Genomic DNA, 22508 nt, shown 5'->3' on the forward strand with positions numbered 1-22508 from the left:
AATGGGCTACTAAGAAAAAATCACAAAAAAAAGGTAGTTAAAATAGGTAAGTCTTGATTGTCCTCCCTCCAATCCCTTCCACGATCTATAAAAAGTAAGTTGAAATACACATTCCCTAACACCCATACCCATAAACCTCCCAAGCCGCCCAATCCCAAAGACATGCCTACTCATTTGATGGAATTCAAAAAAAAAAAAACCCCCCCCAAAACGCCGATGCCCAATGACCGTCACGCTCCGTTCGTATTGGGAAGAAAGGGTGCCCGTCCGATGTTTATGCTTTAAAACGCCGCAGTCTCCGGTGACAACATGCTATCTTACAGGAGCAACCTCTGCCCTGAAGAATAAAAAAAAAAGAGAAAGAAAGTGGGGTAAACGAATACAAACGGTATGTATGATCCATGAAGTCCTCACGCTTTCCCTTGCTCCCCTCTTCTTCTTCTTTTTCCTTCTCCCCTCTCCTCTCTGCTCCAGCGTTACAGCAGGATGAAAGGGGTTCAACAAAGAAAAGGCAGAACCCCACAAGACAAAGTTGGGTATAAAATCTGAAACCGTCCCTCTCTTCCCTGATTCCTCTTCCGCATCCTCCTCCCTGCCAACACCCTCACCGCCTATGCTCCGGCAAATGGTCGACCCCCGTGGCACTCGGCGACGTGAACCAGCCCTTACCCTTCGTCTTCCCCCTGTTACCCTTATCCCTATCCTTCGCCTCCGTCTCCGCCCTTTCCTTTGCGTTCACCTTCCCCGGCGACGTTTTCGTGTCAGCGGCCGCCGACGCCGCCGTGGAGTCTGGGGGAGACGACGGTTGAGACGGTAAGCGCGAAGGATCCGAAGCGGGTGTCTCCGTTTTCGACGCCGCCGACTCAGACGGCACGAAAGGCGCCGGCAAGTGTGACGACGGGGCCGCAGACTGGACGGCACGCACGCCGGCACCGGCGTCGTCCAGCTCCAGGTCAAACACCGACCCTTCCAACCCGTTCTCATCGTCCTCATCCGCCGCATCCTCTCCTCCTTCTCCTTCTCCTCCTTCTCGCTCACCCTTCTCCTCGTCACGGACACCGCCATCGCTGCCCTTTCCCCTCTCCTCAGTCACTACTACTCCTTTCCCTTTCGGCAACTCCCCGCCAAACTCGTGCTTTGTCGCCTCCGGCGTCACCGGCGCCGACGACGCGTCGCTCTCGACCAGCGGTGCAGCGACGACGAGGAGCTGCGGGTGTTCCTCGCCCACGCCGTCGTGCTGATGGAGATGATTTCTGGTTCTCCGCCTGCTGCCGGCGGCGTTGTTTGCCCTGCCGCCACGGCCAGGAGATGCTGTCGCACTGGCCTTTCTCCTCGGCGGCAGCGGCGGAGGGGGTGTGGATGACGGGTCCGAGGCGGCGGAGACGGAATGGTGCGACGTCGCCGAAGAACTGGACTGTTTCCGCTGCTGTTGCGGTGAGGACGATGGATGGGCGTGACTGCCCGCTCCCCTCTCCTTCTCCCTCGACCCGTTGACGGCGGCAGGGAGCGGGGTGGCCGTCGGCGTTGGTGTGTTCCCGCCGCCGCCGCCTCCATATAATGAAGACGATGACGACGTCGTCCGGGCGTGACCGAACGGCGGTGGGTGCGCAGGATCTGCCCCTCCGCCGACTCCGCCACCACCGCCTTCCTTGCCCACATGCATGCCCACCGGCGCCGCCGTCGCAGCCGGGACCCGGATGTCTGTTTCGACCAGGCCCGCACCATCGAAGCCATGACCACCGTCGCCGCCTCCATTTCCGTTCGTACTACCGTTACCTTGAGGCGCCGCAACGAACGACGAAGACGAAGCCGCCGCTCCAGGCGAAACCGGAGGCACGGGCTTCCTTTTAGCCAACCCCAGCAGCTGCGCGCTACCCTGCACCCACTTGTTCTCCGGCTTCGCGGGCGGGGGGAGAGGCATTCCAGGAGGCGGGAGCGGCTGACCACGGCCCATGGGAACGCTGATGGAACTGCTTCTCGATGGCGGATGGCGGTTGTTGTTGTTGTCGGGGTGCGGATTCTTCGGTGGAGACACGGAAGACGGCGTCGTGGCCTTGGCTGAAGAGACCGAAGAAAGAGGGGTGCTCGGGACACGGTCTTGCTGGAGGTGTTCCTGCGGCTGGTGAGGTTTGGTGTCCGAATGCAAACTTTGACTCCACAGAGATGGCTGGTGTGGTTGATCACGAGTAGGGCTAGAGGAGCGCGCTGGCGTGCCGGTAGCGGAGACTGATGCAGATGATGCGGGCAGAGAAGGTGAGGGATGGGAGGGTGTAGACGCAGAGTGAGGTGTGTTCGATTGCTGGCGCGAAGCGAACCATTTCTTCGCTGCCGTTGTGGCCGAGTTGAGCGACATGTTAAGCATCTGCCGCTTTTCCGATAGTGACGTCTTGCGCGATGAGAGCGAACCTTTGGCGCTCAGCTCGGACTGAGCCGTGGAGTCTGTGGCTTGCGAGTAAAGTGAGCTCTGTTCGGAATTGGCGGAGAAGGCGGCTGGTTCAGGGCGCAAGATGGGCTCGGTGTGCGAATGGACAAATTCCCCGAAAAGGTCAGTATAGCTGGCCGCATCTTCTTCGGTGTTGCCAAAGGACGGGCCGCGTTGCCGCGGCTCTTGGCTACTCTCTCCCTCCCTATGTGCTATCGAGGGCTTCACTTCTCGGCCATCGTCAGGAGCCTTCTGCCCGGACGTGTGGTCTGCGTCTCCTCCACTGTCAGAGGTCTTGTGCCCCGAGGTTTGCTTCAAACCTCCGCGAATTGACGCTTCAGTCAGGGGCCCGGCAGGCACTGCGGGTGAACCCACGGGAGATTCGACGGGAGAGGTTGGCAGCGAGCGCGACGAAATATCCTTGATTGCTGCAATGGCATCGTGCTGGTGCTTCTGAGGACTCTTCTGCGCTTCGACGACTGCTGTATCCTGCGCCACCACCGGCCGAGCAATGCTCGCAAACGAGCCCGAGCGCATCGACCTGGGCATACTGGCCGACGCACGAACTTCCACGCCACTTGCGGAGGCGGCGTCGCTGGCGGCACTACCTAACATCACTGATTTTGCAGTCTTCCGTGACTTGAGGCTCGACACGTCCGAGTCGCCCAGGTTTGGCATACTCATTGTTTTCTCATCCTTGCGTACAAAGGGCGAAACAGTCGGCTCTTCGTGCAACGTCGAACCGTCGTCGATTGAGGCATCGTCCATGGGAGGTTCACGTGCGGCATCAAAGGGGACGGGGGCTTTGGTGGCATCTTCCCAGATGCCGCCCCTCAAAGGCTGAGTGATGGTATCGAAGAAAGGCATATCGTCCCAATTAGGCAGAACAAGCGTCTCAACCACGACTTCGCGGATGCGATTCTCAATGGCTCTCAAAATCATACCATATGTGATCTGGCGCGAGCTCACGATGGGCTCAATCGTCATTTCCATCTTTGGTGGGTATTCAAATGTGATCCAAAGACGATTGCTTGGCGGAGGCTTCACGCGGACTAGGACGTGCCCTTCCAGCCTTTTGAGGATACCAGCAAGGACCATATTGACGTAACGAGCTTTGAAGCGTGAACCGAGATCAATGCGGGCCACGGCGGCGATTTCGAGGCGGAAGTTGCCGTTGTACTTGATGTCAGCCTCTACAGTCAGGTCTCCATCGAGAGTCAGTTCGCGCAGCTTGGGATTCGTGACCATGGGGGCACTGTCGCCCATGGCGATCCGCTGGATGGTTATACTCTGGATGAAGGCGGGCTTGGCCACGCGGGAGATCTTCTTGGTAATCTTGGTGCGGATGAAGTCCTCAACGTTGGGCGTCTTGTACAGGGCAAGGAAGACCCTGCCGGCCAGAGCATTGATCCAGCGCGTCTGCAGGTTTTCCTCGGAAGCATGCAGCTGCTGCACTAGCTTCACGACGTGTGGCTGGTCGGGGTGGAGCGGCGGGGAGGTGGGCATGCCGGTCTGGCGCTCCTGGTTGCGCAGCAGGGCGAAGTAGAAGTCCTCCTTCTCGGAGCTGTTCTCGGAAAACAGGTAGAAGGGGCGGGACTCGGTCTCGGAGTCGGCGGCGTCGGGGGTGCGGCGCAGGCGGATGCAGTTGCGCTTGATCCAGAGCTCGCCCTCGGGAATGGCTTCGCCGCCGGCGTAGACGTCGAGGATGCGGTGGGCCAGCGAGATGACGTAGCGCACCTCGACCTGCTCGGCGTCGTCGAAGAGGATCAGATGACCGTGCCTTTCAGGGTGAGCAAGCCGGCTGGGCGGGCGGGGAGCGGGGAGCGGCGAGGCGAGACCAACCTGAGGACGACGAAGAAGACGTTGCGAGCCTTCTTCTGGGCCTTGCCGTTCTTGGCGCCCTCCATGCTCGGGCCCTGGGCGCGGTTGCGCTCGAAGATGGTGCGGTACATGCTCTGGTAGACGCTGGGGCTCTCGACGCCGACGACGGCGCCGGCGGGGGTGGTGCGCTCGGGCGGCTTGCCGTTGACGCCGCCGGGGACATACTCGCGGCAGACGGCAAAGTAGCCGGCGGCGACGTCGGGCTCGGCCAGGCGGGCCTTGAGCTCGGGGGGGCAGTTGTCGGGGTGGGCGTCGCGGAGGCGGTCGTCGGCATGGGCGTCATGCGGCGGACAGGCGAGCAGGGCGAGGTAGACGGCGGCGGCGAGGCATATGGGCACGAAGGTCAGGCCGCCGATCACGTAGACCAGCAGGAAGGCGGCGAAGGTGGCCATGGTCGCGGTGGAGGAGCGGATGGATCAGCGGCGGCCATTGGGGACACGCAGCGCGGGTGGTCGGACAGCTGGAGAGGTGAGCGTGTCTATGCGCTCGCGCGCCGCCCGCCGATGACCAGCTCCCAGCCCGGCCGCCTAGCTAGCCGCCTCGCCGCCCACCCCCAGCCTGCTTTTCGCCGCCGCCGCCCATCACCCGCCCCCCCGTGCCCACCGCCCGCCCACCGCCGCCCGCCCAAGCCCGCCCAAGCCCGCGCTGCACCGCTGTTGTCGACACGTGCATGCCGCGCCCGCACGTCGCGCGCCCGGCGCCAACGACCAGACGGCGGTCGCGCGGCGTCCGCTCTTGGCCGTCGCATGGGTCCTGGCACCTGGCACCTGGTTCCCCGGCGATGCGCACCCGCCGTCGTCCAAGCGCAGTGGAGCTGGCGATCCCCGTCTGCGCCGGCCCGTCCCTTTTCCGCCGCCAGACGCCAGCCCTCTCTCCCCTCCCGTCTCGTAATGTCTGGATTCGTCGCCCACTGTGTCGCTGTTCCCGAAACAGGCCGCCAGCTCGCCTTGTGCCGAACGGTCCCCTGCCTACATGTCCCAGATGTTCTGCGCGACCTCCTGGAGCGGCAGCGGCCACCAGTCAGGCTCTGGCTAGGCTTGACGAATTAAAGGCAGGAACCAACCTTTATCAACCAAGGTTCGGACAGTGTCCCTGCCCAATACGGGGCGGAGGGGTACGCTCAAGGCTGCAGCGCACTTACTTATTTAAATAGTGAACAGTTCGCACTTGCAGCTCCATAAGTGAACAGTTCGCACTTGCCGCTCCAACCACTGCACTCTGCTACTTTACTTCCTCACGGTCGCAACCATGACACTACAACTCAAAGACAGTTTCTGTGCGACATTACTACCAAAGTACTCCAAACTCCCAGAATACAAGGACCTACCAGCCATGGACAACGAACAGCATTCCCCAGCTCAAGCAACAGGTAGGAAAACCAGCTTTACCTAAGCGCTACCACTTTGCTAACCAACAAAAACCTCAGCACCTACAGTCCACAAAGTCATCATGTTCTGCAGACTGTCCCTCGTTACGCTTTGTGCCATCGCACTCATTGTTTTCGAAGTCGTGGACTACCATGGACGTAAATTAATCGACACCGAGCTCGGATCGATTACGAAGAACGTCGCCACCACTCTTTGTCACGACTTAATCATGACCCTCTTGCAGGACTGGATGAGGATAAACGGAATGGAGATTATGTGGAGTTTCCTCTCGCTCATCGTGGGAGCTATAATGTCGATTAGTCAGTATTTCATGCTGGCCAGATAATTCAATCATTGAGCGCTTGACTTCCTTTTTCTTTTTTTGACCGTGACCTGAACACCATTTCCCTTGCAAATGCACCAGTGCCATACAACGCCGTCGCAGACTTGTTTGATTGATAGCCTATCTGGTGCCGTGTCTTTGTCTGTTTGCCACCACGTGCTTTGAGACCCGTCCGTTGCTCTTTGTCCCTGCCGCTGTTCCCGAAACACGCCGCCAGCTCGCCTTGTGCCGAACCGTCCCCTGCCTACATGTTGCTGGTGCCCCAGATGTTCTGCGCGACCTCCTGGAGCGGCAGCGGCCACCAGTTAGGCTCGGGCTGCTTGACGCGCAGCCGCAGCTTCAGCGCCTCGAGAAGCCGAAGTCGTTCTCCCCTCCGGCTCGGGTTCATCACAAGATCCTTGCTCATAAAGGCGACTCCGAGCCTTTTTGTCCTGTAGCCGGTGAACCGGTGTACATTGCATTCCATTGTTCCACTGCCCTAGCTATGCTGATCCTATGCTAATTGTGCCCCCCAGAATCGCTTACTGTACTGGCAAGTCAAAGAAAGACCGAACATAGTCCTGTATCCTGTCGCCGTTCCCAATCCGAATGTTTACCTGTGCCGAAGTGACACCTAGCTTAACCTTTGAATGCCAGTTGATGCAATAACTCAAGAATCTCGCCCTGCAAGTTGTAGCAATGTAGTGTATGCTGAAGCTGTCCAAGAACCTATGTCGAGTACAGCAAGCCCCATGCGCGTGAAGGTCGAGACGATTAGCCCTGGTTCTGGCTCAGCAAGGCGTCGTAGCTTTCATCCGTAGGCCAAACATGAGCGAGACGGTGCATGTCGAATGCATCGTAGTCAGGCATGACTTCACGCTCATAGTCTCCAAAAGTTGAGTAGTGACGGCCGGGGATGAACTGATCGCCATGAGGATACTCTGAGTCCTTCTCCCAGAGGTCACAGGCGAGCTTCTGGAAAGCCTTCTCACCAACTTCCATCGTGTCAGACTTCTCAGGAGCAATCTCAATGAACTTGAGACGGCTGTCGTTCATCGGGAAGTAGGGACGGAGTTCATTGCCATTGAGCTGGGCGTTGGTAGACATATCGAAGAGCGTGGGGTGAGCGTGCTCCATGCGGGTGGTGGTACAATCACTTGGATCCGGATCGAGGTTGAGGATCTGGGCAAGCTGATCCTCATCGGTGCCGTCCACGAGTGCGTGAGTAAGTCTGTCGTAAACGGTAACTTCACCGGTCTGTGCGACTCGCTGCAGGTTCGCAAAAGCGACGTCATTGGGGACTGGGTGCATGGTGGGCTGAGCGCCTGGGTGAGCCTGCTGAGCAGTCCAGAAGGTGAAGGGCTGCGGCTGATGGACGTGAGGCATCTGGTACGTGGGAGCGATCTGAGTGAGGTTAGAGCTCGGCTGAGCTTGCTGAGCTTGCTGAGCTGGCTGGATGGTAGCTTGGATAGTTTGAGCCGGCGGGACGGCAGCCTGAGTAGGCTGAGCAGGCTGAACCGGCTGGGCTGCCATGGCAAGAGTTGAGCCGCCGGTGTTGTTGCTGCTACCAGCGCTAGAAGCGGCGGTCTGGGCAGCAATACCGTAGCCGTTACTGCGAACGAACTGAATCATGTCGTCGACCGACAACGTGGTGGTGAGGTAGCCCTGGGGCAAGTCGTCTGTGCCTGGAATGAAGCGACGGTTGAGCTGCCAGCCACTGCCAGTATTGACAAACTCCCAGCCAAGGGTGCTGAGATAGTTCTCGCGACTGATGATACCAATGTGAGGACACGCGAGGTTGAGGAAGGCATCCATGGGCGCATTCTCGGAGCCAACCTCATCGCGGATGACAGAATAGGCCTTAGCGATGATGGTCCACTTGGCCTTGACCATCTCGACAGCCCACATCACCTTCACAAGCCCAGATCGTTCTTTCTGTTGGAACTTCTGGAAGATGGGGGATATGTAGCCTGCGTAGTGTCAGCTGAGTTCGGATAACGAGCGCTTTGTCTCACTTACAGCGGAAAGCCACGAAGCAGTTGAGGGTGCGCTTCTTCTTCTCGGGCTGGTCCTGTGTCGGCTGTTGCGTCTGAGTGGGCTGAGACATGGCGGCCTGCGCACCGGCTCCAGACTGGCTATGAATGACCAACTGAGAGATTGCGTTCGTGGAGTTCGGGGGGTTAGGCGCGACCGGAACAGTCATGCTGTTCGAAATCGGAACATTGATGGCGGTTCCAGGGATGGTGACAAAGCCTTGCGCCATGACGAGCTGGAGCTGGCTCTGAGTGAGCGGAATCGTGACCAGCGGTTGAGCCGACATGGCTCTGGTGTGCCGACGGCGGGACGATGCAGCCCGAAGGTAGACTTGAATGAGTTGAGTCAGGCAGCTGGCGACTCTGTAAGAAAGTGGGACAAAGAATGTCTGGGTTTGTCTGGAGGATGGTTGGTGTCGGAGCCTCGGGTGGAATAAATAGGTCAGACGCGATGGTTCGTGCATGGGCACAAAGAACAATGCCTTCACTTCACAACACAAGGTGCCCGAGCACCCAACAAATCGCTACACTACTTTGACTGCCCTAATAACCTGTTTTTTTCACATATATGTCCGCCACTGGCCCTACAGGCCCACCTCTTCCCCGTCATCATCCACAATATCACTCGCAAAGCGTTTGACGCTGCTACTTTTATCTCTACGCCACCGCTTCACTTCTTCTACACCTTGGACGCTAATCGGATCTTGAGCATCTTGCTCTAGCCTTTAGCCGAGCTGAACCCTGGAAGTTGTATCCGTTGCTGAATCTATACCGAGTTGAAGTAAATAGGCAGCGTGTCCAGTCAATCACTCAAAATCTGATACAATTTTATAATGCGCCTACATATTTGGCCTTCCAATACCCAAAGCTATGGACAACCTAATCAATCTTTTAACCCACTCTTCTTCTGGGATAACTGGAAGCTCATTGAAACGGATTTTACCTACACAGACAACGGCCTATCGACTTTCGCCTGCTTGCTGAGCCGTGCCTTTCCTGTCCATCTGTCAAACTCTTCATGCTGTAGACAGAGATTAACCTAGTCAGGTGCGCGCATAGAAGTGGCATTTCTTGACGATCGTGCAACGCTATGTTGAAGTGATGACGGGGATAGGCAGTCGTGGTTACGCCCGCATGATGATGCTGGATGGCAAGCGCGAACGGGATCAACGATGGCGTTTTAGTGCGCTGTAGAGACCTGCTTAATTCTCTCACGGGCGCAAAATACGGGCTGCCACCACTGCCGCTGCAATGCGTGCGCGCGGACTCATAATGGGCTGGGGACTGATTCGGGGCTGGTGCGGCATGCCGGTGCCGCGCAGCGGCGGGTGGCGAGTGCCTAAATTTGCAGTGCGCGACATTGGCTTAGGCTTTTGGGAGCCTGGCGGGTGCGCGGTGCCAGCGGGGTACACGCAGCTGTGGGGACGGGGTGGTGGTTGGCAGGTGCAGTTGAAGCACGCCGCCCGCGGCCCAACACGCAGGAGAAGACAGGAGCGCCCGCCCGCTTTCACGCAGACACATTACTGGGCGCGCAAAAATAGGGTCGCTGTTCCTGTATAATTTTGCTTACTAGGTGACGGCCTTGTCAGCGGGCGTGGACGTGCCCGAGGCAGCGGGTCGCAAGTTGCTGTCATCGCCGCCCGCTGCGCGCCGCCCGCCGCTGCGCGCTCGCCACCTATGGTTTGGCGGCGGGCTATTGCCTGGGGCCGAGTGTTAGCGTGCGCGCGCCTGCCCTTTGTGCTTGCCGGGTCGCGTCGGCGAGTTGGCGATGGTTGGCGTGGTGTCTCCGTGGGCATGCCAACTCCCAATCACTTGAACTCCAATGCCCATCGCTGCAACCCAGTTTCTAGTGCCCACTGTTGGGCTGTTGCCTAGCGACCCCCGCCACCTAATTTTCAAGTTGGCTGCCCGCCGAACCTGATGGAAACTAGAAGTCAAAGTGAGCTGCCAACTCCACGCTTTACACCCACCAGAAACCATCGCTCCTCACCACCAACCATACCATCAACGCCACCATGAACGGCATGCCTAGTAGGCTCTGGGAGCCTAAGCATGGCTTGATCCCTCTTGATGAGCCTTCATCTATCTTACCCGACTTCTATTTCAAGAATATGGAGGATGATGGCCCAGACCATTGTCGTGGCTCACCCGAACATGTTGCTAGTCTTCTCAAAGACCTCCGCTGCCTTCGCGACGTCTATGTCCAGCATACGGGTCCAACTACCCTGGACATCAAAGAAGCGTTCGACAGCGTCATGGACGAATGCCTTGATCTCCTCACCCCGCCAGATTCCATCCAAGACGTCACCTGTCGCACCGAGTTCTTCAAAGTAGTCCGGGAAGTCGCTGTACAGATCATGGGGCTCATTGAGAAGCGCCTTGACCTCAAGACGAAGATCGCCTCCGTACCGAACGCATTTGGGCGTGCTCTGGAGAATAACACCGGTTATCAAGATGGTCTCCCGCGCTGGTCGCAATTCCTCGCTTGGGACGCTCCAGGCGCGGCAAAGTTGCGACTCGACAGTCAACCCGGTGTCCTACATAATCATCGTCGCGCCTACCAAGTCATTCCTCCAGGAGGCATAGGTATCCTCCGCCATTGGGACGCTGAGATGTACCGAGTCTGTCGCGAAATCGATCCACACAACCAAATTCCCATGTGGAGCCAGAGATTTGAGTGGGGCTTACTTGGTCAACACAGGCTTGCGCTTGGCATCCGTAGGCTTGATCCGTTGGTGACCAAGCCGTCCCCGTGGGCCAAAGGACCCCGATTCTTGAGCGCTTCTTTGCCAAAAGGACTCCATGGTTATCAGGTGGAGCTGGAAGAATTAGACCGATGGATGGGTAAGTCTCAGAGAAGTCCAACTTCAGAGTTAAATGTTTCCGCTCCTTTGGGGATCCAGTACCGTTTTGCCTCCAAGTATAAAGATTACACTGACAGTTATCAATGAAATAGGTGAAAGGATCCACGCGTCTTTGTTGCTTGACGATCCCATGGTGGGATCCAGCTTAGACGACGAGCCTGAAAAGAAGGGCTATCATCTTGGCCAGACTCTCTCTGGGAACATATGGACCTACGAGGAGATGCAGAACATACAACAAGAGGCTTATGGTGACGAATCATTCAGCTTTGTCGTGGTTCAGCGCTTTATTCGGGATCAGGAACTGGAGCGCCTCCGCGAATATTACAGCATGCCCGCGGAACAACGCGACCGGTTGGTGCCCACGGCTTCAGCTCACCATTCGGGCTCCTCTTCGCACTCTGGACCATCTACTGCTCCCGGTCCTCAGGCTGGCTCCTCCGCTCAGGCTGGCGCTTCCACTCAGGCTGGCGCTTCCACTCAGGCTGGCGCTTCCACTCAAGCTGGCGCTCCCACTCAGGCTGGCGCTTTCACTCAGGCTGGCGCTCCCACTCAGGCTGGAGCTTTCACTCAGGCTGGCGCTTTCACTCAGGCTGGCGCTCCCACTCAGGCTGGCGCTTCCACTCAGGCTACTTCTTCCGCTCAGGCTGGCTTGACTGCGCAATCCAGCTCCGCTACTTCGGCTGGTCCATCCACTCAGATTTGATCCTCGGTATAGCGAGTTAACGTGCACTCAAGGCGGTCCATGCACGTCAAGCCTCGGACCTTGCAAGTATGCGCTTGCTCACAGTCTTTACAGTTTCCACGTGAGACAGCATCCACAATTTGTGCGAACGTGTCTCCTCATCTGCGTTGTGTTTGCCAAAACTTCAATCAATTCGAGCGTTTCTAATACCAACCGTAAGCGCTTTGGTGGCGGCTTGACTTGTTCCCTTTGGTATTTCGAATTGGTTTGAAATCGGCTCAGCTGGTGGATTGACTCACGATTCTTGGCATAGTGTAGCACTTTTTAAGTAGTTGACACGGAACGCCTCGAACAAATACAAAGAATTCACCAGCATCTCACAGTGTGTGCCTTCACTTGTTCACTAATCTGAATGACTGGCGTGTGTTAGTACAATATTTTGGATCTAAACAACTGTCCAATCTCCACTGTCTACGCTTTTGCTGCTGCTGACGCTCCTACCTACATCAGCAGAATTCTTGGATGCCTCGGATTGCAGACTGCGGTAATCCGTTTGCGCATATCGAGCTGCAAGGACGGCCTGTGTAAACTACACGAAACGCTTGTCAGCTACTGCCACCTCTTCATTTTGCTGGTTCCATTCGTCCTGCTTACTCTCCTATATAACGTCAATGACTTTCTGACCTGACATTGTTGTTCATTAGAGCGCGAGCTCCAAATCTCACGATGCTTCACATGGTGCCGAGTACCAATGTCTTCACCAAGGAGCAGTAAAAAGGTAAGGGTAAGGCAAAGGAGCATATCATTCTGTTCTCCTATTCCCAGTTTGTGCGTACAAACTTTCACTGCTTCTAGCCAACCAGCCAACACATCCATCGACATGCCAGCGTTCACCTCTCCGTCTTTCCCAAGGTTCCGATTTTTGCCAGCCCTTCAAAGCCCCCTGCAGAGGACCACGCACTGCCAGACTGGCAGAGTGGAAAACACCCCTCAAGCGGAGGAACCGCCCTTCCACTTCTCCCCCGTCAGCTTCTCGTACGCCTCGAGGTACTTCTCGCGGGTGCCGCGCACCACCTCGTCGGGCATGTTGACGTCCTCCTTGCCCTTGAGGCCATTCGACGTCAGCCAGTCGCGCAGGTACTGCTTGTCGAAGCTGTCCTGGCCCCTGCCCACGGCGTATGCGTCGGCCGGCCAGAAGCGGCTGCTGTCCGGGGTCAGCACCTCGTCGACGAGCACGACCTCGCGGGCGGGGTCGGCCGGGTCGAAGCCGAACTCGAACTTTGTGTCGGCGATGATGATGCCGCGGGCGCGGGCGTAGGCGGCGGCCTCGTTGTAGAGGGCCAGCGCGAGCTCCTCGATGCGGGCGGCGGCGGCGTCGCCGACGACGGCGGCGGCGCGCGCGCGGCTGATGTTCTCGTCCTTGCCGCCGACCTCGGCCTTGGTGGAGGGCGTGTAGATGGGCGCCGGCAGCTGCTGCGACTCCTGCAGGCCGGCCGGGGCGGGCTCGCCGTGGATGGTGCCCGCGCGGCGGTACTCGGCCCAGGCGCTGCCGGTGATGTAGCCGCGCACGATGGCTTCGATGGGGAAGATGGTCAGGCGCTGCACCTGCATCGAGCGGCCCGTGAGCGTCGAGAGCTGGCCCGGCGAGAGGGTCGGGCTCGCGGCGGTGACGGCCGGGGGCAGGTCCGAGGAGATGAAGTGCGTACGCAGCGAGGGGATCTGCGCGCGCAGATGGCGGAACCAGAACGTAGAGAGGTTGGTGAGGAGGGCGCCTTTCTCGGGGACACCCTGGTGTGGAGTGTTAGTCGTGATGGTTCAAGAGAAGCGGAGGGGGAAGTCAACACCGGGCGAGCAGGTGACGGGGGAGACTTGGTTGGGGACCAGAGGTCTTGTAGGAGAACAATGCAAGTTCGCTGGGGGAATTACGACAAGAAGGTAGAAATGAAGAACAGCGTAGTACGGAAAGGCAGAGTACAATCGAGCAAGCAAAATTGGAACTGGAGATGCATGCATCAAAGCAGTAGAGGCAAGGAAAGGAAGACGAGAAAGCGGAAGGAGATGATTTAATGCGAAGGAAACAGTAAGAGAGCGAGGAAAAATTCGGAAGCAGTCAAAAACTTACGTTCTTCATGATCACGTCGTAGGCGCTGATGCGGTCGGTTGCCACGAACAGCAGCGTCTTGTTGTCGATCTCATAGACGTCGCGCACCTTGCCGCGCGCCAGCAGCTTGAAGCCATGGTCCTCCAGATTGGTGGACACGACGGCAGTGGTAGCCGGGTTGATGGTCGACATCTTCTCAGTTCCGAGGAAGAAAAGCGGCTGTTCAGGTTGAATGAGGCGGTGTTGAGTCAAAGGAAGAGGTTGACGATGTCCGGAGAAAATCTTCGGCTTTATGGCGGCCACCTCTATCCTGGCCGTTGGACTGGTGACTGCGCTGAGAGGGAGTCGGGTGAAGTGGAGGTCAATCGCGCGAGATTAATATAGCAACCGGATCTGCGAACGAATGTTCGGCTATCGGCAGCGACTGCGCCGCAGGGACGTGGCTCAGAGGTTGGCGTGTTAGGCCGCTCTCGCTGGCTAACATGGCGCGGCGCCCACGATGCGCTTCGCCCATGTTTACCCCAGTGCCCGAAAAAAAAAGAGAACACACGAAGAACAAATGTTACTGATTTTAAGTCAGCTGGAGTGCTTTCCAATCTGCTCCAGGCCGCTTCTTTCCGCCGCTCCTTATGGCAAGACCTGTTATACCGTAACCAACGCTGGGCAACGACATCTCATGACGACATATACCCCACCGATGAACCAGCTACGTACTCTCGAGGCGAAAACGCTTACCGAACGATTTGTTGATTTCGAAGCTGCAGCAAGGCCATCTCAGACTAACGTGTAGGGTTTTCAATTTACAGTACATATGTGTGTGGCATTTTATCGTACAAGAGCGTAGCCAGCCCGATCTGCACATCTCGTACAACCCACACGACCTATCAATTCGTGGCAGCGCCATGACCACATCTTCCCCATACCACAGAGCGGAGCAAACCCTAAACATACACCGTGTAACGCCGTCCAATGTACACTTCTCCATAAGGCGCCAGCTGTAAAATCACGAATAATAACGCTTTTTCTTTTTGGTTCATCCTGGACAATGCCAACGCTTATACATGAGAGGTGGCTCCCATGAGCTTGAGAGCACTCTCATATGTACCAAACATGATGGCTGCGCTGGGAACCACGCGCAGAAGGTGCGGAGTCAGTCCGCCGTACAGGCCCAGCAGGCCCTCTTCTTTGGCAACAAGCTTGAAACACTGGACGAGGCCCGTGTATTTGTGGTGGCCGTTCTCCATCGGCGCCAACCGCAGCCGCGTCCGCACCACCTGCATGTTTCGTCAGCGATTGCTCTCGCAACGGCATCCCAATGAGTCGCTTACCTCGTGAGGATATGTCAGAATCGTCGCGATGAACTTTGCAAAACCCGCGGCACCGACACCTCCAGTCCACTGCACAGTCTTGTCCCACGCGTTGGGCTCGCGGCCCGAAGCCTCCAGCCGCTGCTGCCTGTTGGCCAGCCCCAGCTTCATCTGCTCGTACAACACCCACTGCATCGTGCTCTCCGACACGCCCAGGTAGCTCGCGGTGAGACCCTTGTAAAGCCCGCGAATGCCCTCTTGCCGAATCGTCTGCATGGTGCAATCCAGCGCGTTCTTGTACTGCCTGCCGCCCTGGGACTTCGCGTGGGACTTGTCCAGCTGCAGTCTTGTCTTGACTAGCCAGATCGGGTTTGTCGCAGTGCCCGTCACGACACCGGCGGTCGCTGCGGCGAAGAGATGCACCCATGCCGACTCCTTCCCGTCGTTGAAGTATGTGCTGAGCACGCGCTTTCCATTGCCGTACGTGTAGAAATTGATTGCGCGCGCAGGAACGACTCCGACCAGGTTGGGACCCAGTCCCTTGAACAGCGCGCGCCAGCCTTCTGTCCGCGGGATGGCGAAAAGGATTTGGAACGTTTCGCGGAAGTGGAGGAGTGCGCTTCGCGTGAACGACATGGATGCCGGAGAAGGGACGCCGCGGGCAGCTCGGGAGGCGAGCAATTGCTGGTGGTAGTAGTCAGATTGCAGCCGGGTCTTCAACACATCGAACGGCGCTGTTAGAGTTGCGGCGGCTGTCCCGCCCATTCTGGTGAGAGAGGTCTGTAAGCAGAGGCTAAGAAAGGGCCAGCAAAGGTTCACGTACGCGCCAGCTACGAAATGCGCCCATGATTTGGCAAAGGGTGAGGATTTTGCCTCGAGCTGAAGGTCATTGGAGTCCTTTGGAAGCAAAGGATCTCCGCTCTCGCGCGGCTGAGGTAGGGGACTCTGCTCGATTGCAGCCCGCGCCACCCCGAGCGGGCGGTTGTCCTGGGCGGATTCGAGGGTCATATACGATGCCGACTAAGTTGTCGCGGACTTCTGGCGTGCGTAAAGGCGGGCGCGGATGCGAAATTGTCGGAGAGGCACGGCGGGCAGTGCTTGGATGGGTGCTGAGACCAGGAGGCTGCACGTGTAATGTTGTAGGAGAGGCACCAAGAAAATTGGAGAAGGGTGGATGTGGCGCGACAAGATAGCTCTGCTGCGGAGGGCGCGGTCGAGAAATTCCTTCGGGCGACGCACACCCCGGTCGAACCGGCGTCATTCATCGCTCGCTCGCCGCAGCGCCTGAGCTCCGAACGACCAGAGCTCCGTTGCCGGACTGCCCCTCCACCAAAACACCCTGTCCTTCTTCAGAGCGATTCACGCGTGCAACGAAGCCATGCGGTCTACAGCAGTGCTTGGTGCTCCAGGCTTTTGGAAGCGTAGCCTGGACGAGCTGCGCCGCCGCTCCAACACAGGCACGCCCGACACCTTGCCGTCGCCACACGCTGCAACTTGCTAATCCGTCGCTGTGCAGTCCTCCAGCTCGAGGCCATGAAAGGCGCCGCTCCGTTGCCGCTCGTCACCTTCTCCGATGCCTCGTCCATTGATGACTGCAAGCGCATGTCCGACGCCGACCTGGGCGGCTACTCAGAGGTCGACCTCGACTTCGTTCCTCAATCCGGCATCTCGCCGCCGCACGCCCGCTTCCGCGGCAACATTTCCATTCAGCTACCCCAGCATAACCCCCACGTGTCTCGCACTGGCTACGCGGGCTGGAGGACGCGCGATCGCCCGGCCACCCTCTTTGGCAAGTCGTTGTTCGACCTCGATCCGTACCGGTACTTGGCGTTGCGCGTCAAGTCGGACGGCCGCAAGTACTTCGTGAACGTGCAGACCGAGTCGGTCGTGCCGACGGACATACATCAGCATCGTCTCTACGCGCGCAAGCCGGGAGAGTGGGAGACGGTCCTCATTAAGCTGAGCGAGTTTGTGCGGACGAATCACGGCGTGCCGGTGGAGCCGCAGAAGGAGATGATGAGGCAGAGGGTGCGTTCCGTGGGTATCAGCTTAACTGACAGAGTGCCTGGACCTTATGAGCTCTGCATTGGCAAGATATGGGCCACCAATGAGTTGAGCGACAGCGAAAGTGCAGAGGATGCTCGAGTAGACGCGATTACCAAGGCGCCATCGAACGAGTCAAGAGCTCCATGAATGTTGGGATCAAGCTCCATCCTAGGTCGGGAAAACGGCGTTTGGGGCGTAGAGTGCGGCAGCGGGCGTTGAGCCAGATGCGGAGGGGCAGTCGAGCATGGTTGAGCGCAATATTATAGGTAATTGCAGATTGGCAGGGTTGGTTGCAAGGCTCAGGAAAGCAGGCCCTTCCGGGAGGCTCGGAATCTTCCTAAAACGACATCCTAAATACAACGTAAATAGTTGCGCCTATCCAAGTACATCCTTCAGTATCTCAGTCGTAGGCATGCTGTGGGCGGCAGAGCCCAGGTCCAAGCTCCTGCGGTACGCGCGCGAGCTGCGCCTTCCCGTCGCGAACAAAACAAGCGTGCCTGGCCCCGCCGTGTTGACCATCGCACCTCCCACATCTTGACAGCTTACGAGCATTAACACACCATGTGGAAGCGACCTGAAACAACAATCCGTGATCCACTCAACTGCCGCTGAAGAAGACCAAGAAAGAAAAAACAAATCAGGTAGTTTACCGAACTCCACACCGGTGGCTCTTCAATCGCGGCCATGGCGCGGTACCTGAATCCCCAGAAGATCAGCCTTCTGGTCCTCGCGAAGCTGTACTGCGAGTACCCAGCTCCGTCCTCGGCCACAATTCCCATCCTCACCTTCCTGACCTCCCAGCTTATCCCAGAGGATGCGGCTGGCGTCGGGGGAGCCAAGCACGCCGACGCCTGCGTCCTTACCCTGGAGCACTTTGAAAAAATCCTGGCCGCCCACCCACACCGCCCCCCAGGCGACGGCCCCCCCGAGGGCAGGGACGAAACGCTATACGACGCGTTTTTAGCCCGGCTGTGGTGCATCGACAGCCTTGACGCGCTCCATAGCTTCTTCGACGCGCTGTCGGAACTGGTGGGCAAACCGCCACGCAACTTCATTTCGGCCAGCGAGCGGCATCACCCTCCGCCGCGGATCAGCCTCTCGCGTACCTCGCCATTGGGCACGTTCGTACGCCGCGCCCAGCTCGAGTTCGCCCGCTTGCAGTTTCATGACGTGAGCAAGCTGTGGCTCGCTTTGGTCAACTACAAGCTGCCAACGAAGGACCGGTGGCAGGAGCGGAGGCGAGTGCTCGATGGCGCAACACTCCAGGAAACTCGGAAACCGTGGTTTGATGAGAACTTGGCCGGTCTGGGGCTGGAGGAGCAAGATGGGCTGTTTAGGGTGGCCTATGGGCAGTTGGATGAGATGGGCAAAGAGGAGGGGCTGGCGAGTATGGACGAGATTGAGAAGCTGTTGGCATTTCAGATAGATCGCCTGCAGAGTAAGAGGAACCGTCACGTGCGGCATCGCCGGCTGCTAACTCGAGTACAGAGTACGGCAACCGTGTGCCGGATGATATGAGAGAGCGTCTGCGCAAGATGCTGGGACCGACGGCTACGGCACCCAGTCTTGCACATTTCGTCAAGTTAGCCCCCGTTGGTGCTCAGCTATGGAGGCATACAGAGAACAGCTGACCGGTTGTAGGTTCTTCGATGCGTGGAGAGCTGGCGATTACACTTCTTCCTTCGACAACCTGCATCGCTACTTCGATTACACAATGCAGACGAGAGACAAGACATATTACCAATATGCTCTGCTCCACATGGCTATCCTCCAAGCAGACTTCGGCTGCTTCAGCGAGGCCATTGCCGCCATGAACGAGACCATTGCCACTGCCCGTGAGAACCAGGACATGGGCTGCCTCAACTTCAGCTTGAGCTGGTTGAACCATCTAGCCAAGGCTTATCCGAAGCAGATCAGAGCATCCGGTTATGGCGGTATGTTGGGATCTGAACGCGACGGATTAGCATTTTTGAAGTCGAAGGCAAAGGAAACCAAAATGTGGAGTTTGTTGAGCTCGACACTCTTGAGTGAAGCCAAGATGCTTCTTTCCAGCGTAAGTTGAACGGCACTGGCATGGGCAGTAAGTCATCTGATCCAAAAACAGGGCTCGAGCGTACCCCGTGCTTTCGAGCACATCTATCAAAGCGCGCACCTCAATGTGGTGCACAACATCAGAAGCAATATCGGTTCGCAGATGTTGATGCAAGCATCATTATACGGCAGACTAGGTTGAATTCCGAGCTCTCTCCAATTCTCATGGTTACTGACTGCATCTTCAGGGGCCACTGACCTCTCAGATGCTGTTTGCGACATTCTCTATCTCTGCTACGGCAACGTATGTCCTATCGAAGACACTCTCCGTTCTACTTGCCATAGCGCATACATAGTAAGGCTGGCAACTCCTTCCCAAGCCTGCTCGGCTCACTAAAATCTGGTCTAGAGATCACAAGCGGGAGACTACACAGGAGCATTCGAGATACTTGATTCCATTAATCAGGCAGACCACCGCACCCTCAAATTCCATCAATACATAAGCAATTACGCGGCCCTCCTGAAGGCAAAGCGAGCATTAAGAAGGTAAGCACGACTAAGAGATCGACACAGCGAGCACTTTCGGAAATCTCGCAGTATTGACATAGAAGGAGGTTAAGGAACCTCCAGACTTCCCTCAAAACCTTCTCTGGCAAACACAACATCATTGATTCAACATCTCCGCTAATGCATTCTTCTTTCTTTACCACAGATCCGACTTCACGGCCGCGACGCATCTCCTCGACGCCCTACGGGCCTTTCGCCCCACGGATCCGGAGATTCTGTATCAGCTCACCGCCCTTGAGGTGGACGCGCTCACACGCCGCGGTGACTTCGCTGCCGCCTTTGTGCGTCTCGATGAGCTTGCTGCCGACCTAAAGGCCGAGGACGCCGACATCTATCAGCGTGTGCACCTGCTAACGCTCAAGGCCACGCTCTTCGCCAAAGCCGGAGTGCCCGAGAAGGGCTTTAGCATAGCAATGCGAGCATCGAGCGCAGCGCACCGCGCGAGGCTGTGGCCAGCGCTGTGGGAGGCGTTGGCGGCAGTACAGACCATCCTAGTGGAGCTGGGTGAGTTCCGCGCCGCAAGACGGCTCGGGGACGCCGTCGCACCGTTGGCGCTTGAGGCAGGCGACGAGGCGCTGTGCGCGAAGCTGTACCTTGCGTTGGCAGACGCATGCGTCGGAATTGCGGGCGAGGAGCAGCAGCAGCTACAATACCACCACCAGCAGCAGCAGCAGCGCGAGATTGCTCCTTCCTCTACTGCCATCAACGCTGCCACATCAACCGCTGCAACAGATGGAAATAGTTCGACCACTTCATTATCCGCGGCGGACGGCGGCGGCACGGCGGCGCACCAGAGGACACTCACTGAGGCGATGCTGTTCCTCGAGAAAGCCCGAAATTGCTTCCATGCCATCGAGGATGTACGTGGCGAATGTGAGACCCTCGCCAAGCGTGCGCTGCTGGAGAAGCTACGCACGGCGATGGCTGCGGATGATGCGGCAGGGGTCATCCCTGGTGGTGGTGCGTTAGGACTGGGACAGAAGGACGATTCTGCGGCTGTGGAGGAAGCCGTGGCATACATCGGTCGTTATAAGGCCGTCATGGAAGGGGATGGAGCGGCTGTCGCGGAGACGGTGGGATGATTTAGAGCCAAGAGATAACAGCAGACGACCAACTCCTCTATCGTTTCCCCTTCTATTCTGTTGCAGATGCAAAGGCGTATAGAGTAGACAAAGGGAATGATTTGGCATTGGTAGTACAGTACTGTCTGGTATATCTCTTCGCGTGCTGAGGGAATAGAATAACGGAGAAGAACTGGCTTGCGGTTCTTTTTCTCCTTTCCTAGTTTAAGGATTGGCGACAACCATTCAGGGCCCACTTTGAGTTTTTCTCTCGTTTGGCTTCTATGTACAAAAAGGTTGCAGGGTATGCTCCTTCCCGATTACGCCAAACGAGAGCACGTGGCGACGGTTGTAAACATTCCGGATGAGAGAACGCTTACTCGTCCTTCTTGTGGTAGTTGACCTTGTCGTTCCAGAAGGCGGTCTGTGGAGGGGCAATCATCAGCTTCATCTTCACAGCAGACAAGACGCCTTCTGCGGCTGCTGTCGCATCATTCCGCGAATCGCATGTCTCCAGAGCTCTTGCTTGGGCGGGCGCCGAAGGCTTGACTCCGCGAGTGCATGCTTCTCATGCCTTAAGAAAACGCTCTCTAAGCGTTGCTTCTTCTCCTCCTCTTCACACCTCACTACGCTGGGCAGAATGCACCCGCAACGACCAAGCGAGCGCAGCAAGTAGGTCAGGAGGTGAAGAAAGCGTGCTTACCTTGTCACCGTCACCCCAGAAGAAGTTCTTGGTGCGGAGGTTCTGGTAGGGGTACTCGGGGCGCTCCTCAAGCGGAGGCATGTGGGACTCGTGCTCCCAGTGCTCGCTCCACAGCCTGTAGGCGTTGGCGGCCGACATGGCGAGAGCGGGAAGGACGACGCTGGAGAAGAAAAAGGTAAGTGGTAGGCCAATTTGATTGTAGGCATAATGTCCCCCCATGAGTCTTGGAACTGCGCCGCTGCAGCTTTCTTTTTCTTCTCCGCTCTTTCCCCATCACTCAAGCCAGGTGCGGAGACAGGCGAGAGAAGAGAACACAAGTCAGAGCTTCGGTAGCGGTCGCAAGACCTTCATCTTGGCGCGAGTGCATCGGGCCAATGGAACGTCCCCGCAGTGAAGTGGAATGGCAAGCCGAGGGCGATGGCACTCACTAGATAGACAGCTTGCGCCAGAGATCTGTATGAAACAGTCAATCAGCATCCCGTCGTTTCCGATGTCGCACACGGCACAGCATGCCCCTCCTCCCATTGTCAAAAGTACATCCCGCATCCCGCATCCTCTCCTCCCCAGCTTCCAATGGACCGGGCAGACCATCGCAAAGGTAGACGTATTACGCACCACTAGTCTCGGCGGCGTGCTGCTTGACGGCAGCGCGCTCACGGTTGAAGGCGTTGTCAGTAGCACCCTCGAAGCCGCCCTGGGCAGAGGAGTAGGTGCGACGGGAGACCGGGGCACGGAGGGCCTGGGCGGAGCGGCGGATGATGGCGCGAGACAGCATTATCGCGGTTCCGATCGGCGACGGTTGGAGTGGAGATGGGTGGGTAGCCGGATGCGTGGGGTTAGATGGTGGTGGTTGCGGTTACGAAGCTGCAGGTTCACCATGTGCGGCTTCTCGGCGCTCCGTCACACCACTTTCCCCGTTCGCCCCGGCCATTCCCGCGGCCAGGAGCTTGGCGCGCTGGGGCCTCTCCGCCCCCTCAAACCCGCCCGCCGCTCCCGCCTCTGACGCCATCGCTTTTACGCGCGACGCGACTGGCCGGGGCTACATCCTGGTTACCCGGACGGCGCGTCTACCTTGCTCAACTCAAACTTTACAACCAACGCACGCTCACAGACGGCAGCAG

At 57.7% G+C, this 22508-nt stretch overlaps 8 protein-coding genes across 8 annotated transcripts; 4 read left to right on the plus strand and 4 right to left on the minus strand.

Annotated features, from left to right (window-relative positions):
- Positions 1-604: 604 nt before the first annotated feature.
- Positions 605-4695, minus strand: BKCO1_700028 (putative ph domain-containing protein; the record flags this gene model as incomplete). The annotated part of the gene is made up of 2 exons (XM_020278683.1): positions 605-4202; positions 4265-4695. 2 exons carry the CDS (start codon positions 4693-4695, stop codon positions 605-607), a joined length of 4029 nt encoding a protein of 1342 aa, XP_020133495.1.
- An 856-nt stretch (positions 4696-5551) lies between these two features.
- On the plus strand, positions 5552-6016 carry BKCO1_700029 (uncharacterized protein; the record flags this gene model as incomplete). Its single annotated transcript, XM_020278684.1, has 2 exons — positions 5552-5672; positions 5730-6016. The coding sequence occupies 2 exons, from the start codon at positions 5552-5554 to the stop codon at positions 6014-6016; spliced, it is 408 nt and encodes a 135-aa protein (XP_020133494.1).
- Positions 6017-6766: 750 nt separating this feature from the next.
- Positions 6767-8312, minus strand: BKCO1_700030 (mat1-1-1; the record flags this gene model as incomplete). The annotated part of the gene is made up of 2 exons (XM_020278686.1): positions 6767-7962; positions 8012-8312. The coding sequence occupies 2 exons, from the start codon at positions 8310-8312 to the stop codon at positions 6767-6769; spliced, it is 1497 nt and encodes a 498-aa protein (XP_020133625.1).
- A 1728-nt stretch (positions 8313-10040) lies between these two features.
- BKCO1_700031 (MAT1-1-4) lies at positions 10041-11592 on the plus strand (the record flags this gene model as incomplete). The annotated part of the gene is made up of 2 exons (XM_020278687.1): positions 10041-10869; positions 10982-11592. The coding sequence occupies 2 exons, from the start codon at positions 10041-10043 to the stop codon at positions 11590-11592; spliced, it is 1440 nt and encodes a 479-aa protein (XP_020133626.1).
- Positions 11593-12561: 969 nt separating this feature from the next.
- BKCO1_700032 (mitochondrial carrier protein rim2) lies at positions 12562-15987 on the minus strand (the record flags this gene model as incomplete). The annotated part of the gene is made up of 6 exons (XM_020278688.1): positions 12562-13359; positions 13694-14006; positions 14624-14667; positions 14734-14946; positions 15001-15745; positions 15803-15987. The coding sequence occupies 6 exons, from the start codon at positions 15985-15987 to the stop codon at positions 12562-12564; spliced, it is 2298 nt and encodes a 765-aa protein (XP_020133623.1).
- Positions 15988-16512: 525 nt separating this feature from the next.
- Positions 16513-17172, plus strand: BKCO1_700033 (complex i intermediate-associated protein 30; the record flags this gene model as incomplete). Its single annotated transcript, XM_020278689.1, has 1 exon — positions 16513-17172. One exon carries the CDS (start codon positions 16513-16515, stop codon positions 17170-17172), a length of 660 nt encoding a protein of 219 aa, XP_020133624.1.
- A 537-nt stretch (positions 17173-17709) lies between these two features.
- Positions 17710-20705, plus strand: BKCO1_700034 (anaphase-promoting complex subunit 5; the record flags this gene model as incomplete). Its single annotated transcript, XM_020278690.1, has 7 exons — positions 17710-18463; positions 18514-18607; positions 18667-19078; positions 19130-19253; positions 19305-19411; positions 19466-19602; positions 19769-20705. 7 exons carry the CDS (start codon positions 17710-17712, stop codon positions 20703-20705), a joined length of 2565 nt encoding a protein of 854 aa, XP_020133621.1.
- Positions 20706-21060: 355 nt separating this feature from the next.
- BKCO1_700035 (cytochrome c oxidase subunit via) lies at positions 21061-22162 on the minus strand (the record flags this gene model as incomplete). Its single annotated transcript, XM_020278691.1, has 4 exons — positions 21061-21108; positions 21388-21547; positions 21816-21840; positions 22003-22162. 4 exons carry the CDS (start codon positions 22160-22162, stop codon positions 21061-21063), a joined length of 393 nt encoding a protein of 130 aa, XP_020133622.1.
- Between the last annotated feature and the right edge of the window lie 346 nt (positions 22163-22508).

The sequence above is a fragment of the Diplodia corticola genome (assembly GCF_001883845.1).
Source record: "Diplodia corticola strain CBS 112549 chromosome Unknown scaffold7, whole genome shotgun sequence".
NCBI lineage: Eukaryota > Fungi > Ascomycota > Dothideomycetes > Botryosphaeriales > Botryosphaeriaceae > Diplodia > Diplodia corticola.